Here is a 17,726-nt window from a genome sequence, read left to right as displayed (position 1 = left end):
TTTGTGGCTTTGTGCCTCAGTAGATTTTATTAGTTAACAAGGGGGTAGGAGGGAGAGGGCAGACGGGTGGGTCTGGCACAGCTGTTGCAGCTGTCCGGGAAGGGATTGTAGAGTCTGGCGGTCTCATTCTTCATGCTGCCATGAGACAAAAACAAAGCATTGTATTAATATTACACTATGCACACGCTGCCATTTCTCAAATTATATTTAGCAAGTTCTATTGAAACTCCATTCTTCTTAAATGAATAAAGAACATTCACATTATTTAGCTGTCCCAACTCCTCACAAATAACCATTATCAGTCTTCTTACAATATAGTGTGAATATGATTTTTATGAGGCTTGTACTTCTGATGGTTTGTTAACAGCAAAGTATCCGAACTGAATCCTGGATTCAATGTTTTTCTAGTTCAGTAAAATAATCCTTGCTAAAAGAAACCGGTTATATAAAGTAAAGAATAGGAGTGAACACTACCATGCTACGCTGGGAGCAAGGATTAGAGAAGTAGAAACTCTAGGTTAAGGTTTACAGGATAAATTCCTCATGTGATGGTTACACACTAAGGGGGATTAATAGAAGTACATATAAGCTGGAACATAAATGTCGGGCAACTCTTAACTCTTGTGCTGTCCATTAGACAACGGAAATCTTGAGGACTATCGGAGTAAATAAAATCTTTTATATCTAAAGCAATTCATTAGTTGTTACACCTAGCTCCTGAGTGAGCAGTAAGTGCAGCTTTCATCGCTACCTTGGAAGTAGCCGCTTCTCTGGTGCGGACACGCAGCTTGTTGACCTGTCCCTCTGCTACATCCGCACGTTCTTCTGCGTCATCTAGCTCATGTTGGACCTTCCTGTACTTCACTAGGTTGGAGTTGGCCTGAGTCTCCTGTAATGGGGGAGAGAACAAGGTTGGGTCACTTTTGGAATAGAAGGTATTAACGAGGCATCTGAAATCTCCACGTAAAATCGTATGCACAATAAGTGTTTGTTTCAATCTAAGCTGCTCTCTACCTCAGACATGTCCAACAAACCATTAACAGTGCAGACTTGTGCACACTTTGAAGGTCTACACACCAGTAATTACTTTAATAAGTTACACAAGCATCGCAATACAACAAGTTCAGTAGTAACTAAATTAGCCCAACATGGTTGATCTTGAATGTAGTAGATTACTGCACTTATGGATCATGTCCATCCTGTCAAAATCAAATTTCTTAGAATTGAACAAAAGTATAATAGTCTATAATATGATGATGGTGATTCAGGTTAATGTCATAGAGGTCTGTATATGATCACACTTCAGGTACAGGTTAGGTGTGGTCTGGTAGTGGTGTAGTGAGCTTATGTTACTTACAGCCTCTTCAGACTGCCGCTTGTAGCTCTTGACTTTCATTTGCAGCTTATCTATAAGATCCTGCATTCGTGCCAGATTCTTCCGGTCTTCTTCGGTCTGTAACAAGCAAATAAGTAATTTAATAGAAGTTATCCCGTGTGTCTTAGTGGTGGTAGCTCTACCGGTTTTTCCCTAGACACGATATGATTTACACCTATAACTAGGCCCATTGTCATGGTTGCAGATTTCACTTTGGGGGGGGGGGGGTTACTGGGGCTGACGGTGGTTTATTTATCTATAACCAGGCAAGAGCATTCAGGAGCCATGAGCAAGTGTAATCACTGTTAGCAGATTCATGATTATATATATATATATTTAATAGTAACTACTGTTCTTGTCACCAATAGATCCACATTGGACCTAATAGAAGTTGAATCAGCTATCCCATGCAAGGCATTTCTATCACATGATGTCACTGTGAAGTTCTGTGACTGTGCTTCATTTCCTATACAAGTAGCATTCTGTTAGTAAAGAGTCTGGGGCCAGGAACGGCTTCTGCATTGCTACACAGCTGTCCTTTTAACTTCTCCATGATGACATTCAGAAACGTCAATCTGCAGTATGACACCAGTGTGTGATCTTTTATAAAACTAATTTTGCTTTAACAGTATAATTCTAGCTTTCTACATCTTTCTGCCCAGGGGCCAAGAATATACCATATGCTGTTTGATGTGCAAAGTCCACTTGGGGGAGCATAACTATTATTGTCCAACAAGAACTGAAATGTCCTATTCAAACCCTCGGCTCTTATTTAGTAGAATATCCAAGAGTGAAACTTTGTTTTCAGATTATTTATTAATTGTAATCTGCAGAATATTGTCTTTTCTTAAATTCTAGGAATTGCATTTACACTTATTTTCAGGAAAAACCATGCTACAGTCTCACAAACAGGGACAGTGCTCTCTAACAAACTTATATTCAGAAGCATTACCTGGTAGGTGAGCTCCTTTATCCTCCTCTCGTATTTCCGAATTCCTTTTTGGGTCTCGGCATTCTTCTTTTGCTCATTCTCAAGCTCGCCTTCCAGCTCTCTCACCTGTTGCAATAACAGAACTCATACCGATCAGTAGATGGACTAGACACCTCTGCACACTGGAGTCTTGCTGTCTAGTGATCAATTCTGAGAAGTTCTTTTACTTCCTATTTAATGAGCAGTTTGACCCTTCTGTATTTATCACCTGAATATTGTGTGTGTGTTTGTACACTGGTAGCTAAAAATAAACCCAAAAGAATGCCACCATGCTTTTAATTGACTCTAGAGCAGAGGTGCTGGGGGTCCTGTGGATCAAGGCCACCAAGGGGGTCCCAGAATTTGGTCCCTTGATATCAGATGCAATATGTTATATTGTGAACCACCTTTTATTGTACTTCTAGAACAGCATAGTGACAGTTGTGTCCCAGCACCACTGCCCTGCATCAAACTACATATGTATGGAAGAATGGGTTTTCTTTCATGCTTTGTGTTGTGTGAATAAAGTTCAAAGTTCATGAATGTAGTTTGTAAAAAAAAACAAAAATAAAAATTGTAATGTTAAAATTGATTCAACATTAACCTCTTGTAATGTGTGAATGCATTCTTTAAAGGCTTTCATTACCACAATCATCATGTTAAGATGTTCATAATTGCTTGTAACCCTTTCTAGTCTCATCTACTTTTTTTTTTTTATATTAAATGTTTTTTTGTTTTATTTAAACTAGTCCTTAAACAGGAATATTCACACTGTGTGTTTGGACTATTCTGTATGTTGCCGGGTATTGTCCCGAAACCTTGTGCTGTATGTGTCTAAGATGTAAGACCCTGCGATTAAAAAAATAAATAAATCAACTTAGACCACCCCCGAGTCCAGACACGCACCTTGGCTTCAAGTTTCTGGATCTGTTTCTTCCCTCCTTTCAGAGCAATTTGTTCGGCTTCATCGAGCCGCATTTGTAGATCTTTAATGGTCTGCTCCATGTTCTTCTTCATTCTCTCCAGATGGGCACTAGTGTCTTGCTCTTTCTTCAGTTCCTCTGCCATCATTGCTGCCTGTGTAGGTGACATCAACATCTTATTAAAACCAAAATGTCGGCCCCAAACACCCTTTGTTCTAAAAATAATTTCTATTCCATGCAATTTATTCTTTAGAGCCACAAATCATTGGAGGACACATTGTGGAGTATTCAACAATAATAAAGTGCTCTTATACACAAAAAAACCATGTGTGTTGTTTAGTACCCCATTGTATTAGTGATTGTTTGTTGTGTTTTGTTTTTTTCCCCTTACATCAGTGATGGCCTTTTTGGCTTTCTCCTCCGCATTACGACATTCCTGGACGGCTTCTTCTACCTCTGTGGATAACTGAGAGATGTCTGCATCCAGCTTCTTCTTCTGATTAATAAGACCAGTGTTCTAGAGCAGGGAGATATGTGGAATCATTCAGCACCTTCATACATATACATCACCATCTATCAGGTCTTGAAATGGTCAGGACATTCTAGAATGTTTCCTCACCAGATCAGTTGTTGGTCACTGTGTGTGTAGTTTTGCTTGTTTTATTTATTTTATCAATTTTATTATATATACCTCTTGATGAATGTCCTTCCGGGGCTAAACATACAAAGTTACATTCTTATAGAAAGCATTGCATAGCGATAGTCCCAACTTTCCACAGTAGATTTGTTAAAAGGTAAAGTTTTCAGTAAGTATTTCCATTACCCATCTGGCCCTTTAAACAAGTGGCAGTGTTATCCCCTACATTGTACAGTATACAAAGGGGGGAGGGGGTGTCAGATAAAAAAAAAACAGCAATATCCGTTCACATTTTTGTATATCAGTTAATCATGCTGTGACATTCCTGGCAATGTTTCTGTGTATGAATCCTTCCTGTCAAAGTTAATCTGGAACATTTGTAGTGAAGCGAGGGACCACTCCTTAGCATATTTTATTATGGATATATAGCTGTATGTATGTGGATATATAACTTCTAATTTGCGCGTATATTATTTAAATCCATAATACACAGGCTTTGATTTGTCATAATGGCCAAAAGTGGCTTTACTTGCTCTTTAATAAACAAACTGGTAATGTTGCATTGTTCTCCAGACCTGAGAGTGCAATAGGTTGACTCTTTCTGTAGCCTCCAATAGTTCCTGCTCTGCCAATTTCCTTCCCCTCTCTGCTTGTTCCAGCGCTGCCCTCAGTTCCTCCACCTCAGCCAGCAGTAGGTTATTACGTCTCTCAAGAGCTGCTGCTTGTTCTTTCAGGTCATCATTGTGCCGGAGAGTATCGTCCAACTCGATCTGCAAATCCTGGAAGGCAAATCTTACAATATTACTGCTTCCCCTTTATTTCCTGTACAGCTCTCCTGGATCCCTTTTTTAACCATGTAATCATGATGTTAGCGAACGAATCTTGAAAGTCAGGTCAGGTTTGGGTGGGGGGGGGGGGGGGTTCCCTTTTGTCAAATATATTAACTATATTAACACATGATGTAACACCTGTATGGAATTACCTGTATATAATTGTATAGATTGTGTATCCTACGAATGTGCCTTATGTTTTCGTGGATAGTTATTGCAATGTTTAGTTTTATTGAAAAAATGCAAAAATAAACTTGATTTAAGAAAACATCACTACTGCTGTTTACTGGAATTCATTATGTGCCCCATCATTAAAGGATGCAATCAATCAGCAACCTTTGTTAGATATACTAAACTCTTAATTTACAAATAACCAACCTTGATCTGAGACTGCAGGTGGCGGACCATCTTCTGGGATTCTGCAGCCTGCCGATTGGCATGATTGAGCTGGATCTCCATCTCGTTCAGATCCCCTTCCATCTTCTTTTTGAGTCTTATGGCCTCATTCCTGGCTTTGGCCTCTGCATCCAGACTCGCCTGCATGGATTCCATGGCCCGCTGGTGATTGCGCCTACAAAAAGAAAACTCCATACATGTAATTATGTTTATGTAAACTACTGTATAGAAGGTACATGACCAATGGATTACACAGACTAATGTAAAAAGTAGGTTTATTTCTTGATAAATCCCTATCAACTGTGACCTTCCCCAAAGGGGCACTTTCAAAAATATTCCTTTCTTTCTCATCGTCTATGGCAGCAAATACCAAGGGGTTAATCCACCCCTCCACTAGATAGGGTCACTCTTACTTCCTGTCCTTCTGGTAGGTCGTGTTCTGGTTGGACAAGATTGGAACATGTTTGGAAAAAAAAAAAATGGAAAATCTGTTCTGCCCACGTAATAAATTCTGTCCACGTAGACAAGGAGTGCAAAGCTGCCTCTTGGTTTGCAGGTTGAAGAAAGGGGTGAAAACTAATATGGGGCAGAAATGAGTCGCACAGTTCACATGAAGGGTCCAATTTAGAACACATCCAACTAAGAGTGTGAATTTAAATATGGACAAATCATGTTGTGATGTAAGGGGTGCAATTTTTTTGTTATTTGTCTACTGCCACATATTTTACATTTCTCCCTGCAACACAACTTGGTTTTTGCCATGGTTCAAAATTGTACCTTCCAGCTGGATTTAATCCTCAAAATAAGGAATTTCAATGTAAGGGAAATTAACAGGTAACAAGTGGAAAAATAGTAGTGTTTGTCCATCACATTTAAGTCCAAGGGAAAGATCTGAAGAATAAATGGAGCAGAAAACCGCTCTCAAAGCTAGGTTCTTTAAATTAGTCTGATTTAATAAAAATTGACTCATAAGTGAAAGGTTTCTTGGTGTCCAAGTCAACAAAGCCAATGCAAAGCCACCAGGACAGCCAAGTCCTTCCAGAAAGCACTTCTTGAGGAATGAATACCCTAACTGTGAATCCCAAGAAATGAACCGCATATTAATCAGGTCTTACAACGTTGAGCAATACTTGTAAAGTTTTTGATTTAAATTAATGGAATGGTAGCAGGTCTGTTTGACAGGCTATATTTGCTCAGCAACAGACTGAAAATCTTTGGATGAAAAGCCCACTAGTTTGGTTTAAGTTGATGATGATTGAGGAAATCTGTCACCAAGTTGGATGCATATGGAATATACAAAGCAAGCAGACAGAGCAGGAATGGTTCTGCACAGAGATGGTCTCTGTAGCCTTCATTGCTAAATTGTTGTGCACCCAGCATTGGTGGTTCAGATAGGCTTCCAATATTGTGTTGTCTGGTTTACTTGTCATGATATTCATTGTAAAAGATAACACGCCAGACACGTTGCCCATATAATGAATATAAGCAGGAGACCAACAACTTTGCAGACATCAAGACAAAATTACTTTTGCCAATCCCGAGTGATTGGTATTCCTTGCTACCGTCGCCCAGTTCAGGAATGAGATAAGTCCATTACCCACTGGTTGAGAGAAAATCAATGAGTAATAAAATTGTACCTACAAATGGTTCCACTACCAGAGTAACTCATCCTGCAACAACCTCTGAAATTCACACAAGCAATTTGGTACTTCCCAAAGCTGGTGAGAAAAGCCAACTGTCAATGAGAGATTTATCTCTGGTTTTTAGAAACTGGAGAGGCCTAAGATAATGACATACGGGGTGGCCACCGGAGCAGGCAAGTCCTAAAGGACCGTAATGATCTTCCGACAATTTAACATTTGGGCTGAGTGAGTAGGATAAACATACAAATAAAGGCATATTATCCTGATTAGGCTTTTCACAACTGGCAAAGTCTTTGGTAACAATGCTAAAATGTTAACAAGTTTTCTTCTTGAATCTCAAATGTGATCACCTCCTAGATGTTAGTGTGTCCCGTTGATGAAATACCCAAGCTCTGAACGATCTGCTGTTTGCTTATTGAGGAACTATATAACCTCGAAACATAGTGATGTGGAATGAACTGGATATAGTTATGAGCATAACCCTGCTTAATCTCGCTATAGCCCAAAACAGCCTTACCTGAGATTTTCAATCTCTTCATCTTTTTCGGCTAGTTTCCTGTCGACATCAGCCTTGATCTGTGACAACTCAAGTTGTATCCGCAAGGTCTTGCTCTCCTCGTGTTCCAGAGCTCCCTGCAAGGTAGTATAAGCTTGATTGCAAAACTTGAACAGAGTAGACCAACAAATGCTATTCTATTGCAATTGCCAAGACAAAATAAGAATATGCAATCACTCACCTCGGCCTCCTCTAGAGCTGCCTGTATTTCACTCTTCTCACTTTCTAGGGCTTTCTTTACCTTTTCAAGTTCGTGAATCATTTTGCCGCTGGAACTGATCTGGTCGGTGAGATCAGAAATCTCCTCTGGAGTGAAGTTAGACAAAGTGATTATAAGAATTGTGCTGAGAACAAGACAGCACAGTGGTTAGCATTGCTGCCTCACAGCACTGGGGTCATTGGTTCAATTCCGACAAGGGCCTCATCTGTGAGGCTTTGTATGTCCTGTGTTTGTGTGGATTGTCCTCCAGGTGCTCTGGTTTCCTCCCACACTCCAGTTAATAGTAGTCGGGTTAATTTGTTTCTGCCAAAAAACGATCCCTGTGTGTGTCCATGTGATAGGGAATATACATTGTAAGCTCCATTGTGGCAGGGGTTGATGTGAATGAGTAAATTGTCTTTATAAAGTGCTATGTAATATGTAGGCCCTTTAGAAATAACTGATGTTAAGAACTTATGGCTGAAACCTATCCGGTATGACACTAGTTAGTTAATGCTGCAAGTTTATGTCTCCAGATTACCAACATTCCATATGTGTATCCCACAAAAGAGGGATATATGTACTTAAAAATTAACATTGCATTAATGGGACAGGAGACCAGGCAATGGTTCTCCTAGTGGTCACCTGATCAGTTATGGGAACACACTCCCATAATACTTATATCATCATATTTTATACCTTTCCTTACCTTGTAGATTTTTGTTCTCCCGCTTCATAGTCTCCAGATTGTCCAGAGACTCCTCGTATGCGTTCTTCAGCTTAAAGAGCTCAGTGCTCAGGCTGCGGGACTCCTTTTGGGAGGCCTCCAGCTCAGCCTGTGTCTCCTCATACTTTTGCTTCCACTCTGAGAGGATCCTGTCAAAGTTTCTTTGTTTTTTGTCTAACGCTGCAGCAGCAGAATTTGCTCGCTCCAAGTCAATAACCAGGTCTTCAATCTCAGTCTGAAGGCGATGCTTGGTCTTCTCCAGTGAAGAACACTTGGCATTAGCACCTTCTACTGCCTCTTCAGCGTCCTGCAGCCGTGCTGCCAGCTTCTTCCTGGAAGAGAGTCATCAAATCATTTATCCACCTGAGCTACAGATACAGTACATACTGGTGGGATAAACACTTCCAAGCATCACCAAAAATGAAACATACTTAGCATCTTCCAGTTCTTCGGTTCTCTGAATGGCATCTGTTTCATACTTGTTCCTCCATTGGGCTACCTCTGCATTTGCTTTAGATAGAGACCTCTGCAACTCAGCTTTGGCCTCCTGTTCCTCTTCATATTGTTCTCGCATGAGGTCGCAGTCATGACGGGAGGCTTGCAATGCATGTGCTAATGCATTTTTCGACTGCAAGAAAAGGCAAAATGTTTATAGTTGGTATTCTATAACCAGGGTATCCTATATAAGGGTTCATTGCAGTGCAGCATGACAGATATATCCTGAACCGAGTATTACACTATAAGTAGTAGCAGCAATGTTCTCACCTTTGTCTCCTCTTCCAGTTGCCTCTTCAGCTCTTCAATGGTTTGGGTGAAGGAAGCTTTGCCTCTACTCAGCTGGTTGACAAGTGACTCCTTTTCCTCCAGAAGTCGAGAGAGTTCTCCTAACCAGCCACATAGATAAATTAGAATAACTATCGGCTTTTAAGCATTATGTCTATCCATAGTACAAAGATCAGTACGTAGAGTTTACTAGACATATACTCTGTAGTAGCTGCCTCTGGCCACCCTAATGGATGAGGTCAGACTCATAGTTTTAATAATTTACAGAATGTTTTACTTTATTTTTTTTACGTACAAAATATCTGTGATTAGCAATACATTCATCATCATCATCAACATTTATTTATATAGCGCCAGCAAATTCCGTAGCGCTTTACAATACATTGCCATTTCTTACACATTAGATACAGATAAAGGCTTAGTGTGACTGATTAGAGATGAACGCTAAGTTCATTGCAGCATACATTTTGGTGAATACCATTTTATCTGTTAGCAGTGATCTTACCGCTCTCCGTTTGCAGCCTTGCCCTGTGTAGAGAGATATCTGCTAGCTGCCGTTGCATTTCATCCACCTTGCACTTTGCCTCGCTCAGCTGATCCTCATATGTCCGACACAACTTCTCTGCATTCCCCTGCAATACAAGACACCGTTTTGGAAACTTTTGACATAGATAATAAACAGTAAAGTCTGAGCAACTATTGCGCTGTGGCAGGGTCATATTCAGAAAATAATTGCCTAGTGTTAACTGTGACAATGGTTTCTGCTCAACCAAAGCCGGTTCTCCAACCTTATTTTTGGCGAGTTGCTCAATGTTGGAAGACAAGTCGTCCAGTTCCATCTTCATCTCACTCTTCTCTTTTTCCAGCTTCTGCTTAACTCTCTGCAGACTGTCAATTTGCTCTCCGAGCTCAGCCACAGTGTCTGCGTGTTTTTTCCGCAGGCCGGCAGCTGTAGCCTCATGGTGGAGAGTGGCTTCTTCCAGATCCCTGCGCAGCTTCAAAAATTCAGCTTCTCGCTTCTTGTTCATCTCGATCTGCAAAGATGTGGCCCCACCAGCTTCCTCGAGCCGCTCACTCAGTTCCTCCAGCTCTTTGGCCACCTCGGAGCGCTGCCTCTCCACCTTCGCTCTGGTAGCTCTCTCGGCTTCCAGCTCTTCTTCCAGTTCTTCAATACGTGCCTTTGTGGCAAAAGAAGCTATTAGTGAGAGTCTCATTAATCTTATCAATAACACTAAAATGACAATCTGGTTTATTATTTTGTATCAAGAGGTCATAATTACACTATTTAAAATTATTGAGTACTTTTTGTGTGACTTATCCCTACATTTCATTATTGTATTTTGTTTGTCAAAGTAAGATATATCTTATTATATGGTAAATAGCTAGTAGAACCACATACTTATTTGTATCTGTGTGTATAACATTGTTGATGAGCAGCAGCAATACATTTCTTTTTCCATTCAGTTTTTTATTTTCTGAATATCAGGTTTCCAAATAAGAGATTTCCATAAATCTAAATGTACATTTATTAAAATAAATAAATCCGTTATAAAATATTACAATTAAAAGTCGGCTATATTACCTGCAGTTCTTTGATTTTCTTCTGTAACTGAGCACTCATAATTTGCTCATCTTCAATCCTTGAATTTAGTTGGCTTATCTCAAAATCTTTTCTGTGGAAGAGAGAGCAGGACAAACTCATGAGAAATGTTATCCAAGTTGGGAATGCAAAATCGTGTGTTTTGATTTTAGAATGAACCTTTGTGATGATTGTCAGTCACCAGAGAGTCTGTATTTGTAAATATACCCAAGGAAAAGACATTTTAAACAGAAAACCAGGACACATGGGAGCTGTAGTTTTGAGACATCAGTCATTTATGCAGTAAAGACCAAGGGGTAAATGTATCAAGCTGAGAGTTTTCCGGCGGGTTTGAAAAGTGGAGATGTTGCCTATAGCAACCAATCAGATTCTGACTGTCATTTTGTAGAATGTACTAAATAAATGATAGCTAGAATCTGATTGGTTTTTCAAACCCGCCGGAAAACTCTCAGCTTGATACATTTACCCCCAAGTCTATAAAGATACAACACAACAACTTGTGAGCTTTTACAAAACTAAACATAACAAAACGAAGTATTTTGGTTTTCAGTGGATTTGTTCTATAAAATCTGTTTCTGGTGATAGTGAGCTGTTTGCAGGGCTGCCAAGAGAAATTTTGGGTCCCGGTACAGCAACTTCTTGGGGCCCCTTCCACAGCCACTGAAGGGGATGTCACACCAGGTTGGTGGCTCCTCCCACTAAATAGGCCATTGTACCTGTCCCCCTTTTTCTCGGCTCCCTTGGCTGCGTGTTTTGTATTACTTACTTTTTCAGTTTCTCTTCCAGTTGCTGTTTGTCATTCTCCAGATCCATTACAGACTCCTGGGTAAGTTTCAGATCTCCCTCCAGCTTTCGCTTTGCTCGCTCTAAATCCATCCGCAATTTTTTCTCTTGCTCCAGAGAGCCTTCCAGCTGCAGGCATATATATATAGAAGAATATGTTGAGGTTACATAAATATAAGTAAAGCAAAAACAATTATACGCTTCTGGATAGTTTGTGCAGAGCTGCATGCGTTTATTCTTGCAATTTTCCAGTCTAGATCAGTCTACTAGTGGAACAACGTACATCGTCCACTTGTTGCTCCAGCTTAGCTTTGGCCTTGGTGAGTGTGTTGACTTTGTCTTCTTCTCCCTGTAAATCATCTAGGGCTTGTTGATGAGCTTCCTGTAGAGCTTTCTTCTCTTTGGTCAGCCTGGCAATGATCTCATCTAAAGCAGCCATTTCTTCAACAAGGTTCTTCACCTAATGACAGGTAGAGAGAGAGGCCAGTAACCAAGCGTTCAATGGATAATTCAATCTCACAGTTACAAGTGTAAAATTTTAACAAATGATCGGTAATTGTTGCTGTGTTTTTATTCAGTACTGCGTACTTTGTGTGTGCCCCATTCTTCAAATGACCCAATCAAGACTAACCTTGTTTTCTGTTGCATGTTTCTCCTTCTCTACTTTAGCCAGTGTAATTTCCAGGTCATCAATGTCCTTTTTAAGTTCAGCACACTCATCTTCCAGCTTTCGTTTCTTTGATGTCAGGTCAGAGTTCATCTCCTCCTCATCTTCCACTCTCTCGTTAAGCTCTTTCACTTTGGCCTCTAATTGGATCTTGGTTTTGATTAGCAGGTCACAGCGCTCTTCTGCATCCGCAAGATTGTCTTGCTCCTGCGATAAAACAGATTAAATAGAAATTTTGGTACTTCCATTGTTTGTAATATTTGTAAAGCTAAAACTGAAAACATTGGCAATGCACTGTATTTGCAAACCTGTGTACTATTAACCAAATGGTAAAATATATGGAAGTTGTGCTTAAATGTAATATATTCTATGATAAACTTACACCTTATTCAAGTTATGAATCATGACTTACTGCTTGGAGCTGCAGCCCTAGGTCATTCTTCTCTTGGATCAGTGTCACCTGTTTCTCCTCCAGTTCTTTCCTTTTGGCTTCAGATTTCTCCAGAGCTTCCTTCAACTTCAGAAATTCTTCCTTCATGTTGGCCATCTCTTTCTCCGTCTGTGCTGATTTCAGCAGGGGCTTAATCTTAAAAAATAGTTTCATCCATGACCAGTTTTTGACTGCGTTGAAGGCCCGTATATTCCACTGGATTACCATCAATGCATCCCTGTAATGACCGGAATTAAAGCAGAAATAAGCAATCGTGGCTGTGGGCAGGGCCGGATTTACCACTAGGCAACCTAGGCAATTGCCTAGGGCCCAGCGGTCCCCAGAGGGCCCTCCCAGGGTCGGCGGTGAGACCAACCTTTAAAAATGGGCCGCTACTTATGGGCCAGTGCTATGTGGTTGCCCCCCTGGGCTAAAGTCTGCCAGCCAGTCCCTGAATAGGGGTATATGTTATGCTAAAAACTATAGTGCTATGGATTTTTTCAGGGAGGGGGCCCCAAACCAGTATCTTGCCTAGGGCCCCATGAGGTCTAAATCTGGCTCTGGCTGTGAGTGGTGACATTTAATAGGTAGAGCTGTAGGTATTAAGGTGTGTTAAGGTTCAGCATCTTCTATGAGGCAGCGTAATACTGATTTTACTGAATTGAGTCTCGCAATACAATATTCTCAATATAGGAATGAACTGATAATATATGCTTAGAGGTTTAAGATATAATTAGTTCCCAACATAGCATAGACATTACCTTCTTGCAATGATCTTATGGTACTCAATCCTCATGAGTCTACCCCGGCTTCTAGCCTGCAACATTGTGATGATCTTGGCCAGACGTTCGTCTCGCATCTCTTCCAGCTGACCAAGCAGCCCAGCTTTGAAGAAGACCTAGACAAGCCAAATGTTTCCCTTTATATTTATCCTCCACTATCTGAGTCCAACAATGACTGTCAGATTCCATACAGCACTTCACTGTCTAGACATCAAAACGCTTATACATAGGTGAATTATCATGACATTGAAAAACTAGTAGAATTTTACAGCAAGATAATACTTTTTTTTTAGATGTATTATTGAATATCACAAAGGGTAAATGGATGTATAGTAAATCAGACCTTGCTATAAACTCTTACACTCGGCATACCTGTGTTCTGTAACGCCAACTGGACAGATGCTGGTGTCAGATTTTATGAAACATGACACCAGCAGCTGCCTAGTTAGGGGAGGCTTTAATACAACCAATCATACTCTGCTAACATAGGCATGTCCCATCAAATGACATTTTAACTAGGAAGGTTGTAAAGCAAGCTAGTAAATAAAAGACTACAGTAAACAAGGCCAGCGGAACGTCCTAGCAAGACGGGTACACACGAGGAAAGTAGTTTTTTGTCCAGTTCCCTCACAGTTACATAATGCGGTTTTAACCCTTTAATAAATTACCCAGCTTTTTTTTTTTTTACTCAGAATAAATTACTCATCATTCTTTAGTTGTGATTGTCTATTATCTTTTTAATGTGTTTATATTAGAGCGAATATAGCTTCCAATAATCCTGCAAAATAACTCAAGGAATTTGAAGATAGCTTGTGAATCCATCATATACCCCACATACTGCCAAAACTAAATTTAGTTCTATTAATTCTTCAACTTTTAAATACATGAATCACTTGCCCAACAATAATGACATAATACTGGTGTTTCTGCAAAATCTAGTGTTACATGCAGCTGTATATGAGATAGACGACGGGTACCTTAGTGTGTCCAAACTTGTATTGTGTGTGATCAATGTCCAGTGAACCCAATAATTTTTCAGTGGCTTTTCTGCTGTCAACAAATTTATCATCTGGGATGGCATTTGGATTGAGGATCCGATACCTGTCAACATAGTAACAGTAAAATAAATTACACTGGGCATGCGCACAGCAATATTGGCATTGGTATCAACAACTTGGGCCTTGTGTGGTGTACTGAGAATGATCCGATGAAAATGCATTGGATCAAAATCAGACATTTGTGAAAATCAAGTCGACATCGAACAGGCTGTGTGTACCGTCATTGGCCAACCGGATCTGTCCAATTTATCTAAACACAAGACTATGTGACAGGGCAGACTTGTGTGCAGCCAACATTAGGAATGAAGGTCTCAGTGAGGTTTAATCTCTTGCTTACCTCTGCTTAAAATCAGCATACAGGAGCCTGTTGGGATATCCCTTACGGCAAATCCTAATGCCTTCCAGGACACCGTTGCACCTCAGTTGGTGAAGGACCATGAACGGATCCATAACACCTGAAAAAGTCATGGAAATTATACTACAAATATTCATCTTGTCAAAAACATTCAATATTTATATGTAACATATATTTATGCCTAACAATATATGTCTATAAAATCATCATTATCAACCTCGTTGGGTTTATGATATGTTCCATGTATTAGCTACACTTTCTCCATTTTTGATCATATTTTTGGTGGTTTTAAGCAATTTTGATAAATGATTTAAGTGAACCTCTATATAGTTATGATCTTCTGTAAATATCAGCATAAATGATTGTATTATTTTAGTTTTCATTATGACCACTTGTTCCATGAGGAATAACTTACCTCCCTGCTGTTAGTTATAATATTTGATGTAACCTGCAACTTTTATATGGTCACAATATTACTTGGTGACTTGTAATATATTTACAGCTTACACTGTGGGCTACACATACCATATATAATATTCTAGGGATGTATGCAGAAAGCAGTGCCTCATATCGGCACGTCTTATGCGGTGCAGTTTCCTCCTACCTGGAGTTTTGCTCTCGTTAGGAATGATACATCTGACAAAGTGAGGCTGTGTTGAGCGTAGATTAGTCATCAGCTTATTCAGATTCTCCTGAACAACAACAACAACAACAAAGGTCTGTCTGGATGTATTCATGCATTGTCAATACATTTTTACACATTTTCTATGTTGAGTTTCATCCAAATGTGTTGATTTATTTTTTTTCTCTTTTTATGCACTGTTTGATGCACTGTTTCAGCAGTTATAAAGTGATCAAGCTAGTTTTGATTTAAAGAGTCGATGTTTTCTAGTAAAGCTCTTGTTATAATATACAGATGTTGCAGTCTCCATAAAAACAATACCACATCTCCGCTCTAGTTGCAATATCGTCAATTAGAGCTTAACACAGCTCACATCTATATTAGGGTACCTGTCCCCTACACACAGTGGAGGTGGCCATTTTGTTGACTGAATAAATAATCATGAAAACAAAGCCTATAAATTCACAAGGAACTTGAGTCAGATAACAATTAGATTGTAAGTTCTGTAAATATTACGACGGATTCCTTCAAAAGCAATAAGAAATGTATCAATGTGGATATTTTTATTTTTTTTCATCAATTTTTATTGAAAAGTTTTACAACGTATGGGATACTGAAAATAAAAGGGGGTTACATAAAGAAGAGGGGAACACAAGGGGGACTCTCGCAGAGAGGGGAAGGGAAGAGCTGCTCAGGAAAGATCACAACATAAATGGGACCATTAATATAATTGCAAAAAATAAAATGAGAAAGCATTTTAGATAGACAAACTTGTTGATGTGCAGTGTGATAATATGAACCTACTTGAAAAAACCTTGGGATATAGGGGCCACTAGTCCTCTCGGGGAGAGTCAGGAGATACTAAGAATACTTGAGGAGGAAGGGGTTTCTCTATTGGTTTCAATGTGGATATTTTACATATGTATTTCCATTTTCCACAGTTAATTCCAATTTGTCACATGTTTTTCAGAGACCATACAATACAATTGTACATCAATTTCCAGATTCTTACCCTATCTTCCTTCTTGTGTCACTGATCTCCTCTCTGGTGTGTGCAGTGGAGTGGGAAGCAGTACAGACTTAAAGTGATGTTCAAGAAATGGATTTAACTAAACATCACTGCAAGTCTTAAATACCTCACACTCACAAAGAGGATACTCTGTGACTCCTTGCATCTCAGCCATGCCATGACAGAGAACCCTCACAGATCTGTATGTAGATCTTTCATGCCGCATAAACTATTTTAGGTAGACAGGGCATTGTTTACTGGAAAAGTGCAAATATTCATTGGCCCATGACAACCAATTAGACACTTGCTTTCATTGTGTAGAACGTCCACGAGATTGATCAGAGCTAATTGCTGATTGGTTGCTATAGAGGTTTGCACATTTGCATATTTAGTAACTGACCACAGCAAAGTTGTGATGACAGGAATTGGCATTTATTTAGCAATACTTTGAAGGAGAGCAAGACTTTACATTTCTGTGTAACATAATAAAATCTAGTATTGGCTATGTGCAAGACTAGATTATCATTACATTTTCTTATTTACCTTGTGAAGCTGAGACACTGTCTGGAAAGAAGCTGCTTTCTTGCGTTTTTCTTTCACTCCAGCCTTATGCTGTCCATCTGCAGGAGCAATAAAGATTTGTTAGTCCTGAAGAGCTCATATGGAAATAATGAAGTTCCTCAATATGTCCAATCAAATCACCCTACTAAAACTCCAGACCAGTACCTATGACCTTAGGCAATCCAGCTTTTCCCATCAGCTGGTGCAGACTTCTACATCACCATTATAACTTGCGCTTCCTTGTAAAACTAGTCGCACTTATGCAAACTTTTGCAGTTGCTTAATAACCCATAATTGCTCAGTATTTCTATGAGTCTTTTGAGGACAGAGTCAGCGGTGTTCCAATGCATATTACACACAACCTTTCTGGAGTGTGTCTTACCTGAGTAAGAGCTGACGTATTTTTCGTACAGACTCGCCAGCAGTTTGTTAGAGGATTTCTGGAACACGCCTACTACAGTTTCATTCAGAGGATCCTTGTTCTTGTCCAGCCATCCCATAATGTTGTATGGAACCTGTCCAAATAGAAGCTAATTGTCAGCTACCAGTCATCTTATCCTAACATAAATATCATCTATGTCAGGGGTAAATGCAGGATTTGTAGAGGGGGGTTTCCACACCACGCCGCCAGTGGGCGAGACCAACATGCATGGGGGCGTGGCTATAATTTTAGACAGTGCTTGGCTGCTCTCTAACTTTTCCTATCCCCATAATATACATGGGCAATGCTGCGTGCACTACTGTTAGGTGCACCCAGCTCTCCCTTTTCAAGCAGAGCTGGGTGAAGAGGGAGCAGGGTCCAGCCACCTCAATTATACAG

At 39.8% G+C, this 17,726-nt stretch overlaps 1 protein-coding gene across 1 annotated transcript in view; it reads right to left on the bottom strand.

The window, feature by feature from the left end:
• Window positions 1–17,726, bottom strand: part of MYH7B (myosin heavy chain 7B) — a 44,248-nt gene continuing 26,522 nt past the window's right edge. Inside the window, exons 18-43 of the mRNA XM_075177477.1 lie at window positions 17,289–17,421; window positions 16,889–16,965; window positions 15,319–15,406; window positions 14,697–14,814; window positions 14,279–14,402; window positions 13,281–13,417; window positions 12,502–12,757; window positions 12,054–12,296; window positions 11,706–11,882; window positions 11,406–11,551; window positions 10,622–10,712; window positions 9,828–10,217; window positions 9,545–9,671; window positions 9,022–9,140; window positions 8,688–8,884; window positions 8,239–8,588; window positions 7,512–7,636; window positions 7,292–7,407; window positions 5,114–5,306; window positions 4,481–4,684; window positions 3,660–3,785; window positions 3,252–3,422; window positions 2,328–2,432; window positions 1,358–1,453; window positions 752–889; window positions 1–135 (exon numbers count right to left, since the gene is read on the bottom strand). Of these exons, the coding sequence (XP_075033578.1) occupies window positions 124–135; window positions 752–889; window positions 1,358–1,453; window positions 2,328–2,432; window positions 3,252–3,422; window positions 3,660–3,785; window positions 4,481–4,684; window positions 5,114–5,306; window positions 7,292–7,407; window positions 7,512–7,636; window positions 8,239–8,588; window positions 8,688–8,884; window positions 9,022–9,140; window positions 9,545–9,671; window positions 9,828–10,217; window positions 10,622–10,712; window positions 11,406–11,551; window positions 11,706–11,882; window positions 12,054–12,296; window positions 12,502–12,757; window positions 13,281–13,417; window positions 14,279–14,402; window positions 14,697–14,814; window positions 15,319–15,406; window positions 16,889–16,965; window positions 17,289–17,421 (4,059 nt within the window). The 3' untranslated portion in view covers window positions 1–123. The remainder of the gene's footprint in view (window positions 136–751; window positions 890–1,357; window positions 1,454–2,327; window positions 2,433–3,251; window positions 3,423–3,659; window positions 3,786–4,480; window positions 4,685–5,113; window positions 5,307–7,291; window positions 7,408–7,511; window positions 7,637–8,238; window positions 8,589–8,687; window positions 8,885–9,021; window positions 9,141–9,544; window positions 9,672–9,827; window positions 10,218–10,621; window positions 10,713–11,405; window positions 11,552–11,705; window positions 11,883–12,053; window positions 12,297–12,501; window positions 12,758–13,280; window positions 13,418–14,278; window positions 14,403–14,696; window positions 14,815–15,318; window positions 15,407–16,888; window positions 16,966–17,288; window positions 17,422–17,726) is intronic.

The sequence above is a fragment of the Mixophyes fleayi genome, chromosome 6 (assembly GCF_038048845.1).
Source record: "Mixophyes fleayi isolate aMixFle1 chromosome 6, aMixFle1.hap1, whole genome shotgun sequence".
In the NCBI taxonomy this organism is placed as follows: Eukaryota; Metazoa; Chordata; class Amphibia; order Anura; family Limnodynastidae; genus Mixophyes; species Mixophyes fleayi.
This window is presented reverse-complemented; position numbering and strand designations above follow the sequence as displayed.